The 19,836-nt window shown below is 42.7% G+C and overlaps 1 protein-coding gene across 1 annotated transcript in view; it reads left to right on the top strand.

Annotated features, from left to right (window-relative positions):
* LOC144487994 (uncharacterized) overlaps window positions 1–19,836 on the top strand; it is a 116,316-nt gene that overhangs the window by 10,325 nt on the left and 86,155 nt on the right. The window contains exons 9-15 of the mRNA XM_078206018.1: window positions 753–840; window positions 2,862–2,897; window positions 5,341–5,496; window positions 7,892–7,984; window positions 11,791–11,883; window positions 13,022–13,092; window positions 17,816–18,004. Of these exons, the coding sequence (XP_078062144.1) occupies window positions 753–840; window positions 2,862–2,897; window positions 5,341–5,496; window positions 7,892–7,984; window positions 11,791–11,883; window positions 13,022–13,092; window positions 17,816–18,004 (726 nt within the window). The remainder of the gene's footprint in view (window positions 1–752; window positions 841–2,861; window positions 2,898–5,340; window positions 5,497–7,891; window positions 7,985–11,790; window positions 11,884–13,021; window positions 13,093–17,815; window positions 18,005–19,836) is intronic.

The following is a 19,836-nucleotide window of genomic DNA, read 5'->3' as shown; positions in this document are numbered from 1 at the left end:
ATCACCTACACTGGTTAGTTTCTTAACACCACCTCTCAATCCTCAGTCGTGTGTATAAGTATCGTTTGTACAAATCCTCACTTGTTGAATAATGATTGACAGTGAGTTTTGCTTTTGAGTTTGCGAGGTTGGCCCCTGATGCTGTCCAATTCTCTAGGATTAGGCTAATTTTCAGTTTCCTGGTGGGCTTCCAGTGGAATTGCTATCTCTGCCATGGAACCGCCACCTTGGTGAGGTGGGAAACTCATTGCGGCAGGCTTCTGGCACCTACTTACACTCGCAAGTAAGACCAAGCTGCCTGTGGGGCAAGGCTACCAAATCTTTACAAAATAAATTTTCAGAGCAATCAATGCAATTTTCTGTACAGCCTTCAGAATGTAATTCTCCCCCCCCCCCCCCCCCCCCCCGCCCCCTCCTCCAAGTGTCACCGAAATGAATTGACACAGTTGGCACTCAGCATTATTTGAGCATAAATTATTGGAAATATATCCGATGGCATCTACCCTTGAATCAGATACACTTTAAATATTTCAACCAGTTTGCAGGCTGACAATCTTCTGTCAGTTTAGGAAGTAATATCATGAAGTGGCCAGAGGACGCTGCAGCTCCACTGAGCAAACTCCTACAGTCTGTTGGAATTATCCCAAGGAGCTGGACTAATTCAGGGGGAATCCTGGTCATTGCATCCGACAGAATCCCACTGCATAATCTTGTTCATGATAACCCAGCATTGCCTTTTATGTTCTCGGCAGCAAAGTGAAGCAGATGATCGACTCTGTGCCAAAGGACCTCGTGGTTACCCAGGTTCCAAAGGACATAAAGGCCAACCAGGATTGCCAGGTGAGGATTGGTCAATTTGCTCTATTTCCATGCTTCGAAGTTCTGGGTTATCAACTGTGAACAATGCATCAGTCAGTAATGGATTACTGCAGCTTCTTCCATATGGGAGAAAATTCATATCTACTTCTTTTCTCATATTGCCTTTCAGCAGTCTAAAACTGATCATCCTCCTTGATCACTACATTATATAACCTGTGAGTGATTATTACCTTTTCCTGGTATTTATCCAATCAGTATATCTCATCTGATTGTTGAATACATTTGAGGCTGGGATAGGCAGATCATTGGTCTTGCGGGGAATTAAGGGATATGGGGAGCAGGCAGGAAAATGGAGTTGAAGCCCAAAATTAGCCACGACTGTATTGAATGGGCCATATGGTCTACTGCTGCTCCCATTTCTTGCATTCTTGCTGTTCCTCACTGAATTTGCCTCAATGAAATATCACAAAATGTAATCTTCCTCCATTTTCCTAACAGTATTTCTTCCTCTCTCTCTCCACCCTTGGTGAGGCAGTCAGGTTAATTGGAACTAAAGACAGCAAAATCTTTCGCCGTTTTCTCACCAAGTTTCTAGGTTTTTTTTTGTCTATAGTTAATTCACAAACTATCTACAAGGCACAAGTCAGGAGTGTGATGGACTACTCCCCACTTGCCTGGATGGGTGCAGCTCCAACAACACTCAAGAAGCTTGACACCATCCAGGACAAAGCAGCCCACTTGATTGGCACCACATCTACAAACATCCAGTCCCTCCACTTACAATGCTCAGTAGCAGCAGTGTGTGTTATCTACAGTTCAATTTTAAAGTTTATTTACTAGTGTTACAAGTAGACTTACATTAACATGGCAATGACGTTACTGTGAAAATCTCCTACAAGATGCACTGCAGAATTCACCAAAGATCCTTAGACAGCACTTTCCAAACCCACAGCCACTTCTATCTAGAAGGACAAGGGCAGCAGATACATGGAAATACCACCACCTGCAAGTTCCCCTCCAAGCCACTCACCATCCTGACTTGGAAATATATCGCCGTTCCTTTGCAGTCGCTGGGTCAAAATCCTGGAATTCCCTCCCTAATGGCATTGTGGGTCAAACCACAGCACGTGGGCTTCAGCGTTTCAAGAAGGCAGCTCACCACCACCTTCTCAAGGGCAACTAGGGATGGGCAATAAATACTGGCTATCCAGCGACGCCCATGTCCCAAGAATGAATTTTAAAAAGCGATGATTTAAATGAATGGCACAAAAGGCTCAAAAGGCCTCCTCGGTTCCTATGCTCTAAGTTGAGTTGCTAGTGGATGATGAGAATCAAACTGCTTTATCTTCTTGTTTCATGGAATGTGAGCATTTTGGCTTAGCCAGCAGTTATTGTCCATCCCTAATTGCCCTTGAAAATATGGTGATGAGCCACCTTCTTGGACCACTGGTGTCGGTACACCCACAGAATTTCCAGCCTCTCACTTGCTCTCATACCCACAGTTTTATATGGCTGGTCCAGATAAGTTTATGGACTGTGACAACCCCAAGACGTTGATGGATCTTGCAAACCTTTAACAGACCATTGCAGAAGTTAGGCCAGGAATGATGCAAACTGGTCCAAGAGCAGGCAGGTTACATGAGAGGGGAAGATAAGGCAAAATATATTGAGCGAGAAGATACACAAAAAACACCGTCATCAGTTTCTTTGACGATGGATATTGAAGTAATCACGAGATAATATTTGAGATTCTTTATACTTATTTCTAAAGCACCAGATGGTAGCTGTGGTCAAGCTGAAGTGGCATCCATAGTTGATGAAAAAGCATTGCATGTGCTCAAAGATAGGGTTTGAACATTGGTCAAGAAATTGGCACTGAATGCTGCAGAAACAATGCAAGTCTCTCCGGCCCCAATGGCCAAATAATTATGTTTGATACAAATACAAGTGTTTTATATTTATTTAGCAATTCAACAACCCAATCTTGTTTCATGATCCATTTGTTACGAAATGAAATGATCCATTTGTTTCTAACTCTACAGGTGTTGCAGGTCTGCCCGGCTTACCAGGAGAAACAGGTAAGACCCTGTACTCACTCTATTTTAAAGCTATGAGCGATAGTGGTGTAGTAGTAATGTCACTAAGCTAGTAATTTAGGTTCAAATGGGTTGAACGTGGGTTCAGATCTCACCAATGCAGCTCATAGAATTTCAAATTAATTAGTTAAAATAATTTTGGATTGAAAGCTGGTCTCAGTGATGGTGAAACTATTATTGATTGCCAGTAATGTCCTTTAGGAAAGGAAATAGCCTAGCAAGCTACTCAGTTCAACGGCAAACAGAAATGGACACCAAATATTGGTATTGCCACATCCCATGAAAGAATAAAAATAAATGTCAATCCCATTGACACAAGACCAAACTCTTGAGTTTGAGTTAGTATTGACTACAAAGGATTTAAACCACAACATTCTGAAGGAAGAAACACATAGGAAAGTTATTTAGTGAATGAAAAAGTAAAGGGCATGCATAGTAACATGAAGTGAGCACAGCATTTTTATAAACTAATTAACTCAACCAAGTATTACTGAACAAAACTCTGCTGTTTGACATTTATTCAGTAATTCCTATTAAAGCCATGAAAACTGGAATTTTATGGAAGATAAAAGATCAGAGATTTTTAGATCAGAGAATTTTATGGAAGTTAAGGTCAGAGATTTTTCAAAGGAATTCATACATCAGTGGGCGCGATCTTACCTGCTGTTCATGCCACGCTCCCGCTGCAGCGAGGTCGGAGAATTTGGCGGCCAGCCAAACCTTCGTTCACTGCAGTGGGATGGGAAAATCCCACCAGCGTGAACGGTGATAAGATTCTGGAACAAACATTCTGTACAAATTTCCTTGATCATTTGCATCTACTGAAAGCCTGCTTAATGGGTTAACCTAGCTCTGCCCACTACCCCATGCTGAAGGCCAGAGAACACATTCCCTGCATCTACACAAGCTCTGTAAGGATACAATTTCGTACCCAATATCCTAAGCAAAATAAGATTTGAAGTCACTTGTTCTGGTGTACTTGTTGAAATATTTATTCTAAATTTATTTCATTTCTCCTTACTGAGGCATGTACTACAGCGTGTATTCTTCTGAATTTTTAATGGTATCAGAATCTGTTACATTAATAAAAGATAGGTTTTTACCATTCCACTTACTCTAATACTTATAACATGTGGTGCCGACTGTGCACAAATGATGGCTTGAAAATTTAATTTTCATAACAGTAATGTAATGAAGTGACTTAAAGAAATGAAGTATGTTTTTCATCATCTTAACACCACAGAAAATTGTGCCTCCATCTCAGTGATCTCTATTGTGTTTCCAGTAGAATTCTCGCTATTTGCTAGGGATTTAAAAACATTTTTATTGAGTCCTTATCTACAAACAGTTCCCTCTCCAAAATTGGATTATGAAATTCTCCATATTTTATCCTTGTTAAAAGACAAGACAACTGTTTTGCTTCAGTTTAGCAGAATTTAAATTCATAACATATTTAGACAATTTGACAGGCTGTATGTTGTAATGCCGTTGGAGAGTTTAGGTCCTGTCCATATCAGGGCCACTGGGTCAAAATCCTGGAACTGCCTACCTCATGACATTGTGGGAGTGCAGTGGTTCAAGAAGAAAGCTCACCACTACCTTATCAAAGGCAAGAGACATGGGCGATAAATGCTGGCCATGCTAGCCACACCCATATCCTCAAAACGAATAGAAGGAAATCAATGTAGATGGTGTGAGGTAATGGACAAATGGCTTGAAATGAATGAGTTGAAAGCATAACCTAGAACAAAACAGTTGGTTGAGTAGGTTTGAGAGGCAATCATGCAGGAAGTGAATATGATGTTAACGACCTGCCACGTTTGGTAAGGTGTATGGAAGAAGTATCTGTTTGAAGAATAATGCCACACTAAGCTCTGTCAATTGTCAAATACTGCCAAAGCTCGGCATAACATCATGGGCCGAAGGGCCTGTTCTGTGCTGTACTGTTCTATGTTCTATAAGTACATCCTTCTACAGGTTTACATTTGGAATTACTTATTTTGGGTAAGCGCATATTTGTCTGAATAATTCCTACAAGAGTCTTATTAACCCCAATTTAGCCAGTACCTTTCTGAAATTGGAGCGCAGAACAGAAATAAGTGGGAAATTTCTGAGCTATTGCAACAAGCCAGAAATAGTTGACTTTCAGTAATATTTATGCAGAGATAGAACTGACTGCACTAAAATATCTACCCTTCTTTACCATCTTCAGCTCGTAAGATGCCTTCCATTTAGTCTATCAGTAATCAATACACTGTTGTGCAGCCTTTGCTTCTTTGCATTACTGCACCCCATGCAATCAAAGTTCTCTTTGCAGAAGAAGGTGGCTTCCGCAGGCAACACTGCGTCAGATTCAGCAGATTAAAAATATGTCACTGATATATCTTATGGTATCTGTTCCTAATTCTTTTACTACTTCCTTTAGGAATCCCCGGACGTGGGCTTAATGGTCAACCTGGACATCCTGGAAAGATTGGTCCAAAAGGAGACAAAGGTGACCCTGGGCAGATATTTGAAAGTCCTCCAGGTCCTCCTGGTTTACCAGGATTGCAAGGCCCACCAGGTCCTGTGGGTCCACCAGGTGCAATACTTAACTTCATTTTAATTTTATATTGAACATGTTTGTAATGCTATAATGCAGTGAATTGTAAACTCCAATCTTTATTAAGGCAAAAATGTGTCAGTATACTCTAAGGTTGTTTACATGTGATGATCTTGTGCAATGTGTTGAAGCCTGGACATGCCATGCTTCAGTTGCCCCAGTTCTACAAGTTACTGTAGTAAACATGACAAGAGTTGTTGCTGTTGGTCTCAACAGTCCTGCCACTTCCAGTCATGAATGGTGGTGGACAATTAAACAACTCACTGGAAGAGGAGGCTCCGCAAATGTCCCCATCCTCAATGATGGAGGAGCCCAACACATCAGTGCAAAAGAAAAGGCTGAAGCATTTGCCAAAATCTTCAGTCAGAAAGTGCCAAGAGAATGATCCATCTCGACTTCCTTTGGACATCCCCACCAGCCAATCTTCAGCCAATTCAATTCACTCCACGTAATAGCAAGAAATGGCTGAAGGCACTGGATTCTGCAAAGGCTATAGGCACTGACAATATTCTGGCAATAGTGCTGAAGACTTGTGCTCCAGAACTTGCCACACCCTTTGCCAAGCTGTTCCAGTACAGCTACAACACTGACATCTACCCAGCAATGTGATAAATTGCCCAGATATGTCCTGTACACAAAAAGTAGGACAAATCCAACCCAGCCAATTACTGCTCCATCAGTCCACTCTTAATCATCAGTGTAAGTGTTGAAGGAGTCATCAACAGTACTACCAAGTGGCACATGCTTAGCAATGTCCTGTTCACTGATGCTCAGTTTGGGTTTCACCAGGACCACTCAGCTCCCGACTTCATTCTAGCCTTGGTCAAACATGGACAATAGAAATGAATTCCAGAGGTGAGGTGAAAGTGACTGCCCTTGACATTAACATTGCATTTGATAAGTGTGGCATCAAGGAGCCCTAGCAAAACTGGAGTCAATGGGAATCAGGGGGAAAAAACCTTCTGCTAGTTGGAGTCAAACCTGGCACGATGGAAGATTGTTTTGGAGATTGGAGGTCAGTCATCCCAGTTCTAGGGCATCACTACAGAAATTCCTCAGGCGAGTATCCTAGGCCCAATCAACTCAGCTGCTTCATCAATGACCTCCTTTCCATCATAAGGTCAGAAGTGGGGATCTTTGCTGATGATTGTACAATGTTCTGCACTGTTCATGACTCCTCAGATACTGAAGCAATCCATGTCCAAATGCAGCAATACCTGGACAACATCCAGGCTTGGGCTAACAAGTGGCAAATAACATTCACACCACACAACTGCCAGGCAATAACCATCTCCAACAAGCGAGGATCTAACCATCATCCCTTGACATTCAATGGCAATATCATCACTGAATTCCTCACTATCAGCATCCTGAGGGTTACCATTGACTAGAAACTCAACTGGACAAGCCATTTAAATACTGTGGCTACCAGAGCAGGTAAGAGACTAGGAATCGTGTGGCGAGTAATTCACCTCCTGTGCACTCCCGCCCCCCACCCCCCCCCCAAAACCTGTCATCTACAAAGCACAAGTCAGGAGTGTGATGGAATACTCTCCACTTGCCTGGATGAGTGCAACTCCAACAACACTGAAGAAGCTCGACACCATCCAGAACGAAGCAACCTGCTTGATAGTTAGCTGTTCCACAAACATTCACTCCCTCCACCACCGACGCACACTAGCAGCCATGTGTTCCATCTACAAGATGCATTGCAGGAGCTCACCAAAGCTTCTTATGCAGCACCTTCCAAACCCTCGACCATTACCATCCTGAAGGACAAGGGCAGCAGACGCATGGAAACACCATCACTTGAATCTTCCCCTCCAAGTCACTCACCATCTTGACTTCAAAATATATCGTTGTTCCTTCACTGTTGCTGGGTCAAAATCCTGAAACTCCCTTCCTGACAGCACTGTGGGTGTACGTACACCACATGGACTGCATTGTTTCAAGAAGGCAGCTCACCACCACCTTCTAAAGAGCAATTAGTGATAGGTAATAAATGCTGGTCTAGCCAATGATGCCCACAGCCCTTGAATGAATAAAAATTAGATTTCCTCATTAGGAATGTCAACTAGTTCTTCATTAGGGAATCTGTGGGAAGTGCTTTCACACTCATGTGTTTTACTTGGAATTTTGCTTGTCCTGAATGTGGTGGCCACAAACCCACAACACAGTTGGCATACTCCCACCATAACCCTGACAAGAATGTAACACGGGTCACAAATTAGCCTGAAGCCTGAGGACATCAGCCATGAATGCTGGAACCGTCTTGAGGGGCCAAATGGCCCACTCCTGAAGAACAAGAAAGGGGAGCAAAGACAAAATTATTTTATAGAAAACAGTCGTAAACATTTTGAATTAACCTTTTCAGGTGAGAGAATCCGTATAAGTAGTCAACCAGGACCTCGAGGGCCACCTGGACCAAAGGGCTTTGCTGGTTTTCGTGGTGCAGCTGGATTCAAAGGTAAGCATTTGTTCATTGATTTAGACTCAGTGTTGTTCATGGCAGAGCGAACAATGCAAGCAGAGTGCCTCTACCAAAATCTACAGCTTTAATTGAAATTCACTCATGTTCATAAACATCTTTCTTGTATCATGGTGTAAGTTGCTGTTTGAAAACACCAGATCTCCCCTTTGCCTAGTTTAAGCCCACATTTTCTTGCACTGTAGCAACAATCCAAACCTTCTCTGGTCAATTCATCATTTGAGTCCGTTGATGCCAGCAGCTAAATCAAGAATTGTACAGGAAACAGAAATATACTGAAATTTGCAAAATATTGCATAGGCAGCTGGGATCAAGTGAATCTCTTGAAGAGTATAGGGGGTGTAGGAGTAGAGTTAAGAGAGAAATCAGGAGGGCAAAAAGGGGACATGAGATTGTTTTGCCAGACAAGGCAAAGGAGAATCCAAAGAGCTTCTACAAATACATAAAAGGCAAAAGAGTAACTAGGGAGAGAGTAGAGCCTCTTAAGGATCAACAAGGTCATCTATGTGTGGATCCACAAGAAATGGGTGAGATCCTAAATGAATATTTCTCATCAGTATCTAATGCTGAGAAAAGCACGGATGTTACGGAACTTGGGGAAATAAATAGTGAGTGGACATATTACAGAGAAGGAGGTGCTGGAAGTCTTAAAGTGCATCAAGGTAGATTAACTGCTGAAGTGTATCCCAGGACATTGTGGGAGGCTAGGGAGGAAATTGCGGGTCCGCTAGCAGAGATATTTGAATCATCGATAGTCGCAGGTGAGGTGCCTGAAGATTGGAGGGTGGCAAATGTTCTGCCTTTGTTTAAAAAGAGCTGCAGGGAAAAGCCTGGGAACTACAGGCCGGTGAGCCTCACATCTGTGGTGGGTAAGTTGTTAGAAGGTATTTTGTGAGACAGGATCTACAGGCATTTAGAGATGCAAGGACTGATTAAGGACAGTCAGCATGGCTTTGTGAGTGGAAAATCATGTCTTACAAATTTGATTGAGTTTTTTGAAGGGGTAACCAAGAAGGTAGATGAGGATAATGCAGTTGATGTTGTCTACATGGTCTTTAGCAAGGCCTTTGAGAAGGTACCGCGTGGTAGGTTGTTGCATAAGGTTAAATTTCACGGGATCCAGGGTGAGGCATCTAAATGGATACAAAATTGGCTTGATGACAGAAGGTGGTTGTAGTGGATTGTTTTTCAAACTGGAGGCCTGTGACCAGCAATGTGCCTTGGGCATCAGTGCTGGGTCCACTGTTATTTGTCATTTATATTAATGATTTGGATGAGAATATAGGAGGCATAGTTAGTAATTTTGCAGATGACACCAAGATTGGTGGCATAGTGGACAGTGAAGAAGGTTATCTCGGATTGCAACGGGATCTTGATCAATTGGGCCAGAGAGCTGATGAATGGCAGATGGAGTTTAATTTAAATAAATGCGAGGTGATGCATTTTGGCAGATTGAACCAGGGCAGGGCTTACTCAGTTCATGGTAGGGCATTGGGGAGAGTTACAGAACAAAGAGATCGAGGGGTACATGTTCATACCTCCTTGAAAGTGGAGTCACAGGTGGACAGAATGAGTCATAGTGTCATAGAAGTTTACAGCATGGAAACAGGCCCTTCGGCCCAACTTGTCCATGCTGCTTTTTTTTAAAACCCCTAAGCTAATCCCAATTGCCCGCATTTGGCCCATATCCCTCTATACCTATCGTACCCACGTAACTATCTAAATGCTTTTTAAAAGATAAAATTGTACCCGCCTCTACTACTGCCTCTGGCAGCTTGTTCCAGACACTCACCACCCTCTGTGTGAAACAATTACCCCTCTGGACACTTTTGTATCTCTCCCCTCTCACCTTAAACCTATGTCCTCTAGTTTTAGACTCCCCTACCTTTGGGAAAAGATATTGACTATCTACCTTGTCTATGCCCCTCATTATTTTATGGACCTCTATAAGGTCACCCCTCAGCCTTCTACGCTCCAGAGAAAAAAGTCCCAGTCTATCCAGTCTCTCCTTATAACTCAAACCATCAAGTCCTGGTAGCATCCTTGTAAATCTTTTCTGCACTCTTTCTAGTTTAATAATATCTTTTCTATAATAGGGTGACCAGAATTGCACACAGTATTCCAAGTGTGGCCTTACCAATGTCTTGTACAACTTCAACAAGACGTCCCAACTCCTGTATTCAATGTTCTGACAGATGAAGCCAAGCATGCCGAATGCCTTCTTCACCACTCTGTCCACCTGTGACTCCACTTTCAAGGAGCTATAAACATGTACCCCTAGATCTCTTTGTTCTGTAACTCTCCCCAACGCCCTACCATTAACTGAGTAAGTCTTGCACTGGTTCGATCGACCAAAATGCATCATCTCGCATTTGTCTAAATTAAACTCCATTTGCCATTTGTCAGCCCGCTGGCCCAATTGATCAAGATCCCGTTACAATCAGAGATAACATTCTTCACTGTCCACTATGCCACCAATCTTGGTGTCATCTGCAAACTTACTAATCATGCCCCCTATACTCTCATCCAAATCATTAATATAGTGGTGAAGAAGGCATTCAGAATGCTTGGTTTCATTGGTCAGAACCTTGAATACAGGAGTTGGGACATCTTGTTGAAGTTGTACAAGACATTGGGAAGGCCACACTTGGAATACTGTGTACAGTTCTGTTCACCCTATTAAAGAAAGGATATTATGAACACTAGAAAGAGTGAAGAAAAGATTTACTAGGATGCTACCAGGACCTGATGATTTGAGTTATAAGGAGAGGCTGGATAGACTGGGACTTTTTTCTCTGGAGTGTAGAAGGCTGCGGGGTGATCTTATAGAGGTCTATAAAATAATGAGGGGCATAGATCAGCTAGATGGTCACTGTCTTTTCCCAAAGGTGGAGGAGTCTAAAGCTAGAGGGCATAGGCTTAAGATGAGAGGGAGGAGATACAAAAGTGTCCAGGGGGGCAATTTTTTCACACAGAGGGTGGTGACTGTCTGGAACAAGCTGCCAGAGGTAGTAGTAGAGGCAGGTAAAATTTTGTCTTTTAAAAAGCATTTAGATCGTTCCATGGGGAAGATGAGTATGGAGGGATATGGGCCAAGTGCAGGCAATTGGGACTAGTCTCGGGGTTTAAAAATAGGACGGCATGGACAAGTTGGGCCGAAGGGCCTGTTTCCATGTTGTAAAACTCTATCACTCTATAACTCTATTTAAATTTAAATTTCCCTTAAAATATAGAGCAGGCTAGTCACAAAATATATCTCAGGATCCTCGTCACACAGCACTTATCCAGGAGAAGATCCACTGTCCAAACCGGGAATTGAAAGTTAGTCTCAGTCATGGTGACGTGAAACAATCATTGATTGTTGTAAAAACCCAAGTGGTTCACTAATGTCCTTTCGGCAATGAAATCTGCCATCCTTACCCTGTCTGCGTACACGTGACTCCAGACCAACAGCAATGTCGTTGACTCTTAACTGCCCTCTGAAATAGCTTAGCAAACTACTCAGTTCAAAGGCAATTAGGGATGGGCAACAAATGCTGGCCTGGCCAGGAATTCCTACATCCCATGAAAGAATAAAGGACCAGAATGTAGTCATTATTTATCACTCGTATGTTTTTAATAGCTCCATTTGCTGACTGAATGTACAACAATTAATATAGCAGTGTCTGTCAGTTATGGTGTTTAACAAATTGTTGTCTTGGTTCATATGCTATGGCCCAATATTAAATCTATGTAAGTAAATGCGGTTTTAGTGAGTTATAATTGAGCCGTTTTTGTTGTTACAGGTGATAAAGGTGACTTGTGTGAAGTACGTGGTGATAATTTACGCCCTGGTCCTCCTGGTCTTCCTGGTGCACCCGGTCGTCTTGGAATACCTGGTAAACTATTGTTGATGTTTCATGTGTTTCATACCTGTACCTACATAAAGATTGTTACTTTATATATTGTGCACATTGTAACACAACAGGCCATGACTTCTGAGCTCCAGGGCGATGTATCTGGGGTATCTCCCAAAGATGTTCTGGGGAACCACCCCCCATCCCTAGAGGTTCCCAAGTAAGGATTGCACAGCAATTACCTGGGAAGGTGCAAACATCCGATGTGCAATTGTCCAGCATTGGGAACCACCTGAAAATATAATTTAAATCACAAACTTTGGATGGTTCCAACTGTGTTACAGCAATAGTTACCAAGAAAAGGTTATAAGAATTAAAACCACTTCCAGCTTCTGGATAACCATTGTACATATCCACACAGACAACCACCCCCCCCTCCCCCCCCTCCCCCCCCCGCCCCCCCACTCCCGACCACCACTGCAACGGGAGTTCTACCACAATCCCAAACCCCCACAGGATTCCCCCCAACCCTCCTCTCACCACCCCCCCCCCAACACTGATCACCCCGCCATATAAATCCCCATTCCCACAGGATAAATGAAAATAATCTTACCTGGAAACCTGTTCTGCCACATTCACCAGAAGATCCAGGCTTTCCTGATAAATGACTCCCCGGCCCTCACCCACTGGCCAGGCCATAACAGCTGGTGGAATTTAAATTTAATTAAGTTTGAAAAACCGTGCATGAAGTGATAGAAATGAGATAATGGTAAGATGAAGATGGGGTAGTGAAAACATGAATGGTGGCAGGACATTATTCATTATTGGTTCATAGGAACTGGGGAAAGCAACAAATGATGGGATGGGAGTTGCCCACTAAGGGCAGCAAACCCAGATCTGGTACAACTCACACTGGTAAAGGTAACCCACAAACCTCAACAGTTCCTTGATCCATTGCTTCCCATACAAAAAAGAAAAGAAGATGGAGAGAAATGTCTGTTACTTTTATTACAATTATCTTAGCTTAACATCTAATTTAAGCGACACTTCATACCCTTCTCAGAATGTCTCCTTATTGATAAGGATCTCTTTAACTTCAAAGAATAACAAGATCCGGGAACTTGAAAAGTTTTTGTAATGCCCCCAATTGTATATATGACTTGCTTTTTTTCCACGATAGGTGAACCAGCACCACCAGGCCCAAAAGGAAATCCTGGACCTTCTGGTCAATGTGGCAGAACAGGTCTCCCGGTAAGATTCTTTTCATTTATCCTTTACACCACCACCTACTCCCCAGTAACTTCATTGCAGTGGTAATGTAAGCCTACTTGTGACACTAATCAATAAAGAACCCCCACAACCCCACAGCCCTCCCACTTTGCAGGGATCTCACAGTGAACACTCCCCTAGCCCAGGCTGGAAGAGTTTCTCCCAGCTCTCTACTTAAAGCATTTTGTAACGAAAGTTGTTGAAGATGCTTCAGAAGGCACCAACTCTCTCCCATTACCGTGAGCATAGTCTCAATCAGGTAAATGATTTTGCTTTGACAGTCACTATGATCAGTGACCAAAACAGTACTTGTCGTACTCCAGATAAAGTTAAGCTATTAGGTATTCAGTTTCAAGTAATAACCGCAAAGTAACTAACATCAAGCTTTCCACATTCTATCAATTTCTTTGGCACGCCTTTGTTTGAAACTGCAGGTTAGGGGAGGAAGACTTGCATTTATATAACATTTTTTTCTGACCGTCAGATGTCTCAAAGTGCTTTGCAGCGAAAAAAGTAATTTTGAAGCATTGTCACTGTTGGACAAGCAGCAGCCAATATGTGCACAGCAAATTCCCACAAACAGCAATGTTATAAATAAACCGAAAACCGACTAGTTCTGTTTTTACTCTAATTCCTGTTAAGTCAACGTAGGTCATCTGGTCATTGTGGGAATTTGCTGTGCTCATACTGGCTGCCAAATTTCCTGTTGTTTATATATTCATTCCATGTGGGGTCGCTGGCTGGGCCAGATTTATTGCCCATACCTGAGAGCAGTTAAGAGTCAGCCACATTGCTGTGGATCTGCAGTCACATGTAGGCCAGACCAGGTAAGGATGACAGATTTCCTTCCCTGAAGGGCATCAGTGAACCAGATGGGTTTTTTACGACAATGGTTTCATTGTCATCATTAAACTTTCAATTCCCGACTTTTATTGAATTCAAATTTCACCATCTGCCACAGAGGAATTCAAACCCAGGTCCCTGGAGTATTAAAAACCAAAAGAGAAAATGCTGGAAAATTTCAGCAGGTCTGGCAGCATCTGTAAGGAGAGAAAAGAGCTGGCGTTTCGAGTCCACATGATCCTTTGTCAAAGCTAAAAGGCTTAGAAAGTGGGAGATATTTATACTGTAGGGCGAGGGAATGAAAGATGAGCCATAGCCACAAAAACAAGGGGAAAGGGTGCTATTCTCCTAGTCACCTTGCATTCTCTCTATGGACTGCCATTAGCAGCCTTTCCCCTTGTTTCTGTGGCTATGACTCAACTTTCATTCCCTCACTCGACAGTATAAATATTTCCCACTTTCTATGCCTTTTAACTTTAACAAAAGCTCTTTTCTCTCCTTACAGATGCTGCCAGACCTGCCGAAATTTTCCAGCATTTTCTCTTTTGGTTTCAGATTCCTGCATCCGCAGTAATTTGCTTTTATCCCTGGAGTATCACCCTGGGTCTCTGGATTACTAGTCCAGTGACAGTACCGCTACCACAGCCTCCCCCTTGCAAAAACAAAAACACTTCAAAAGTATTTCATTGGCTGTAAAGTGCTTTGAGATGTCTGGTGGTTTTGAAAGGTACAATGCAAGTCTATCTTTCTTCCTCGTTAACGTGCGACTCTGGACGGTGCCCCACTATAAGATTCAGATTAAAGAGAAAAATAGCACAACCGTGGCAACAAAATACAAAATCATTTACGCTTTCTTTCCCTTAACAGCACATTTCAAACATTTAAAATAATGTGTCTTTGGACTGTAGGATGGGGTATACAGGAAGAAATAGTGGGGGCTTGTGAAAAACGTATGGTGGTAATCATGGGGGATTTTAATCTACATATAGACCGGACAAGTCAGATTGGCAAAGGTAACCTGGGTAATGAGCTCTTAGAGCAGCATAGTCTAGCACTAACAAAAGATAGGCTATACTAGATCTCGTAATATGCAATAAGACTGGATTAATTAATGACCCCCTAGTGAAGGTCCCATAGGTACCACAGATCATAATATGATTGAATGTTACATGCAGTTTGAGGGGGAGAGGAGTGGATCTGAGTCTGGTGTTTTAAACTTAAATAAGGGCAATTATGAAGGCATGAAAATAAAGTTGGCTAAAGTGAACTGGGAAATTAGTTTAAGGGATAGATCATCAGAGATGCAACAGCGGGCATTTAAGGATATATTTCAGGATATTCAGAAAAGGTACATTCTAATGAGAAAGGAAGGTTCTAAGAAAAGGAGGCACCATCCATGGCTAATGAAAGAAATTAAAGATGGGATCAAATTGAAAGAAAAAGTGTTTTCACAAAATTGAGTGGAAGGTCAGAAGATTGGACAGAATACAAGAGCAGCAAAGAATGGTGAAAGGTTTATAATGAGGGAGAAATTAAAGTACAAGACAAAACTAGCTAGTAATGTAAAAACAGATAGTAAAGGTTCTACAGAAATGTAAAAAAGGAAAAAAGCAAATCAGCAGTTGTCCAATACAGAGTGACAACGGGGAATTAATAATGGGAAATAAGGAAATGGCAGATGAATTGTCTTCACTCCAGAGAATACAAAATAACTTCCCAGAAATAATTGTGAATCAGGAGGTGAAAGGGATGGAGGACCTTAAAATAATGAGAATCACCAGGGAAAGGGAATTGAGAAAATTATTAGAATTAAAAGCTGACAAGTCTCCAGGTCCTGATGGGCTTAATCCGAGGGTCTTAAAAGAAGTGGCTGCTGAGATAGTAGATGCATTGGTTTTAATTTCCCAAAATTCCTTAGATCCTGGAAAGGTCACACCAGATTGGAAAATCACGAATGTGACCCCAGTATTCAAGAAAGGAAGGAGACAGAAAGTAGGAAATTAAAGGAATTATGGCTTAAGATGCTGTAAACTTCTATGACTCTTATCGATTGGGACTAGCTTAGGGATTTAAAAAAGGGGCGGCACGGACAAGTTGGGCCAGAGAGCCTGTTTCCATGCTGTAAACCTCTATGATTCTATGACTCTAAGATCTGTCATAGGGAAATGGCAGGAATCTCTTCTTAAAGAAGTTATAGTGAGACACTTAGAAAATCTCAATTTTTATCAAGCAGAGGCAACATGGTTTTATGAAACCATTTATTGGCATTCTTCGTGGAAGTAACAAGCAACATGGATAAAGGGGAACTTGTGGATGTACCATACTTAGATTCCAGAAGGCATTCAACAAGGTGCCACATCAAAGAGTACTATGCAAAATAAGAGTTCATGCTGTCAGGAATAAGATATTAGCATGGGTTGAGGATTGGTTAGCCAACAGGAAGCAGAAAGTTGGCTGAAATTGGTCATTTTGAGTTGGCAAGGTGTGACAAGTAGAGTGACACAGGGAATAGTGCTGGGCCCTCAACACTTCACAATTTTTAGCAATGTTTTGGAACTGAATGTTTGGTCACAAAAATTGCAAACGGCACAAAGCGAGGTGAGAAGGGAAGAGGAAATAGGAATCTAAAAGGGACATCAATAGGTTAAGTGTGTGTGCAAACATCTGGTAGATTGAGTAAAAAATGGGAAATGGTGAACTTTGGCAGGAAGAATAGAAAAGCAACATATTATTTAAATGGAGAGAGATTGCAGAGCACAGATACAGAGGATTCTGGGTGTCGTGGTATATGAATTGGGAATTGTTAGTATGCAGGTACAGCAAATGATTAGATAGGAAAATTAAATGTAGTCATTTATTACAAAGGGAATTAAATATAATAGTAGGGAGTTGCTACAAGGTGGATACGGCGTTGGTGTGACCACATGTAGAGTACTGTGTACAGTTTTGGTCTCCTTATTTAAGAAAGGATTTAAATCCGTTAGAAGGTTCACTCAACTGATTTTAAAGTTTATTTATCAGTGTCACAAGTAGGCTTACATTCACACTGCAGTGAAGTTACTGTGAAAATCCCCTAGTCGCCACACTCCGGCACCTGTTCAGGTACACTGAGGGAGAATTTAGCATGGCCAATGCACCTAACCAGCACGTCTTTCAGACTGGTGGGAGAAAACCGGAGCACCCGGACGAAACCCACGCGGACACGGGGAGAACGTGCAGACTCCGCACGGACAATGATCCAAGCTGGGAATCGAACCCAGGTCCCTGGCACTGTGAGGCAGCAGGGTTAACCATTGTGCCACCGTGCCAACTGATACCTAGATGGAGGGAATTATCTTATGAGGACAGATTGGACAGGCTGGGCCTTTGTCTATTGAAGTTTAGAAGATTGAAAGGTGACCTTATTGAAACATAAAATCCTGAGAGAGCTTGACAGGGTGAATGCTGAAAGGATGTTTCCCCTTGTTAGAGAGGCTAAAAATAGAGGACACCGTTTAAAAATGTGGGATCTTCCATTTATGATGCAGATGAGGAGAAATTCTTTCTCTCAGAGCATTGTGTGCATGTAGAACGCTCTTCCCCAGAGGACAATGGAGGCATGGAGAATTAATATTTTTAAGGCAGGGCTAGATCAATTCTTGATTAACAAGAGAATCAAATATTATCAAGGTAGGTGGAATGTGGAGTTGAGGCCACAATCAGGTCAGCTGTGATCACTTTAAATGGTGGAGCAGGTTCGAGGGGCTGAGTGGCCTATGCCTGCCCCTAATTTGGTATGTTCATATGTATTTCACCGATTGGAATTCCCTGTTTGTTCTAGCTTTACATTGTTGCTTCTATTTTTTAATTGTCAACCTTCTAGGGTTCTCCAGGCTCTCCAGGTTCTGTAGGTCCACCTGGCTTGTTGGGTGATCCAGGAATCGGTGGCAGCCAAGGTGAAAAAGGAAACAAAGGTGAACCAGGTTTCACTGGGAATCCAGGAAGGCAAGGAAAGGACGGAATACCAGGTCGACCAGGATCACAAGGACACCAAGGAACTAAGGGTGACCCAGTCAGTACTTTCTTCCTGTTCTTAATGCGCCAGCCTTGATTCGATGTTAGCATCCTCTTTGAATTTCCTCTACACTCTCCTCCAGCAACAAGAACTCAAGGGCTTTTTATTCCATTAACGTTGAGAGCACCATCAGTTGCATCTATGCTTCTCTCGTTCCCACTAACCCACCAGGCCTAACTTTCTCTTGGGTCCCCCTCGCCCCACACTAGCCCTGAAACTGCATCTTTCTCAAGTTTCTATCCTGTCTTCCTTTATGTCCTCTCCGAGTTCCTCCTGTCCATGGGACCCATCCCCTGATCCCTCAACCATGTTCCCACGAAACTGTTGACCATCTCTATCCCCTTCCTGATCCCCATGTCAGCAGCTATTGTTATCAGTTCTCTCTGCTCAGTTCATCCAAAACTCTGCTGCCCCAATCCTAACTTGCACCAAGTCCCATTCACCCACCACCCCTGTGCTCACTGGCATGCATTTACTCCCTGTTACGCTATACCTTGATTTTACACTTCTCATCCTTTGTTTCCAAGTCTCTCCATAATCTCACCCCTCCCTATCTCTCTAATCTCCTCCAGCCCTCCAACCCACTGAGATATTTGTGTCTTCCAGTTCCAGCCCCTTGTGTATCTCAGATTTCATTTGCTCCACCATTGGTATCTGTGCCTTCAGCTTGTGAGGTCCTGAGCTTGACCATCCCTAAACCTGTTCACCATTCCACCCCTCTTTCCTCCTTTAAGACAGTCCTTAAACTTTACCTTTTTGCCCTAATTTCTCCATATGTGGGTCAGTGTCAAATCTTGCCTGATAATGCTCCTGTGAAGGAAGGGGTTTGGCATTTTTTACTGCGTTAAAGACTTTTTATAATTACAAGTTGCCGTTCCTGGTGAATCCAGAACTTAAGCACAATGTCTAGGCAGACTCTTCAGTGCACTGCACAACTGAAGGAGATCTGCATTGCCAGAGATGCCTTCTTTTGCATGAGACCTTAAACCAAGGTCCCATTTGCAAAATCAGATGGATGTAAAGATCTCATGACACCACTCAAAGACGAGTAGGAGAGGTCGCCCAGTCTCCTGACTAATATTTATCCCTCAAACAACACCAACAAAACAAGCTTTCCAGTCAATTATTTTATTGGTGTTTGTGGGACCCTGTTGTGCACAAGTCTGCTGTGAAGTTTCCCTAATTACAACAGTGACTGTATGCCTACACTACGTCATTGACTGTGAGGCGCTTTGGGACATCCTGATGTCATGAAGGTGCTGTATAAATGCAAGTTATTTTACTTTTATTAAAACATGCAGTGCTAATGGTATAATAATGCAGGAATACCAGCAGAGAGCTCAGGCCAATCCCATTTTTATCAATAAATCTTTGGGAAATCAGTGGCCAGGAAATATACTCTAGAAATCATAGAAATCATAGAAACCCTACAGTACAGAAAGAGGCCATTCGGCCCATCGAGTCTGCACCGACCACAATCCCACCCCCATATCCCTACATATTTTACCCGCTAGTCCACGTATCCCAGGACACTAAGGGGCAATTTTAGCATAGCCAATCAACCTAACCCGCACATCTTTGGACTGTGGGAGGAAACCGGAGCACCTGGAGGAAACCCACGCAGACATGAGGAGAATGTGCAAACTCCACACAGACAGTGACCCGAGCCGGGAATCGAACCCAGGTCCCTGGAGCTGTGAAGCAGCAGTGCTAACCACTGTGCTACCGTGCCGCCTCTAACAACAATAAATGAGAGAAACTGGGATTGATCTCCTTAGGGAAGAGGACTTTTTTATTCTTTCGTGGGAAGGGAGCCTCGCCAGCTAGGC

This window comes from Mustelus asterias, chromosome 3 (assembly GCF_964213995.1).
Source record: "Mustelus asterias chromosome 3, sMusAst1.hap1.1, whole genome shotgun sequence".
NCBI lineage: Eukaryota > Metazoa > Chordata > Chondrichthyes > Carcharhiniformes > Triakidae > Mustelus > Mustelus asterias.
The sequence above is the reverse complement of the archived record's forward strand: the minus strand, read 5'-3'. Positions and strand labels throughout refer to the sequence as shown.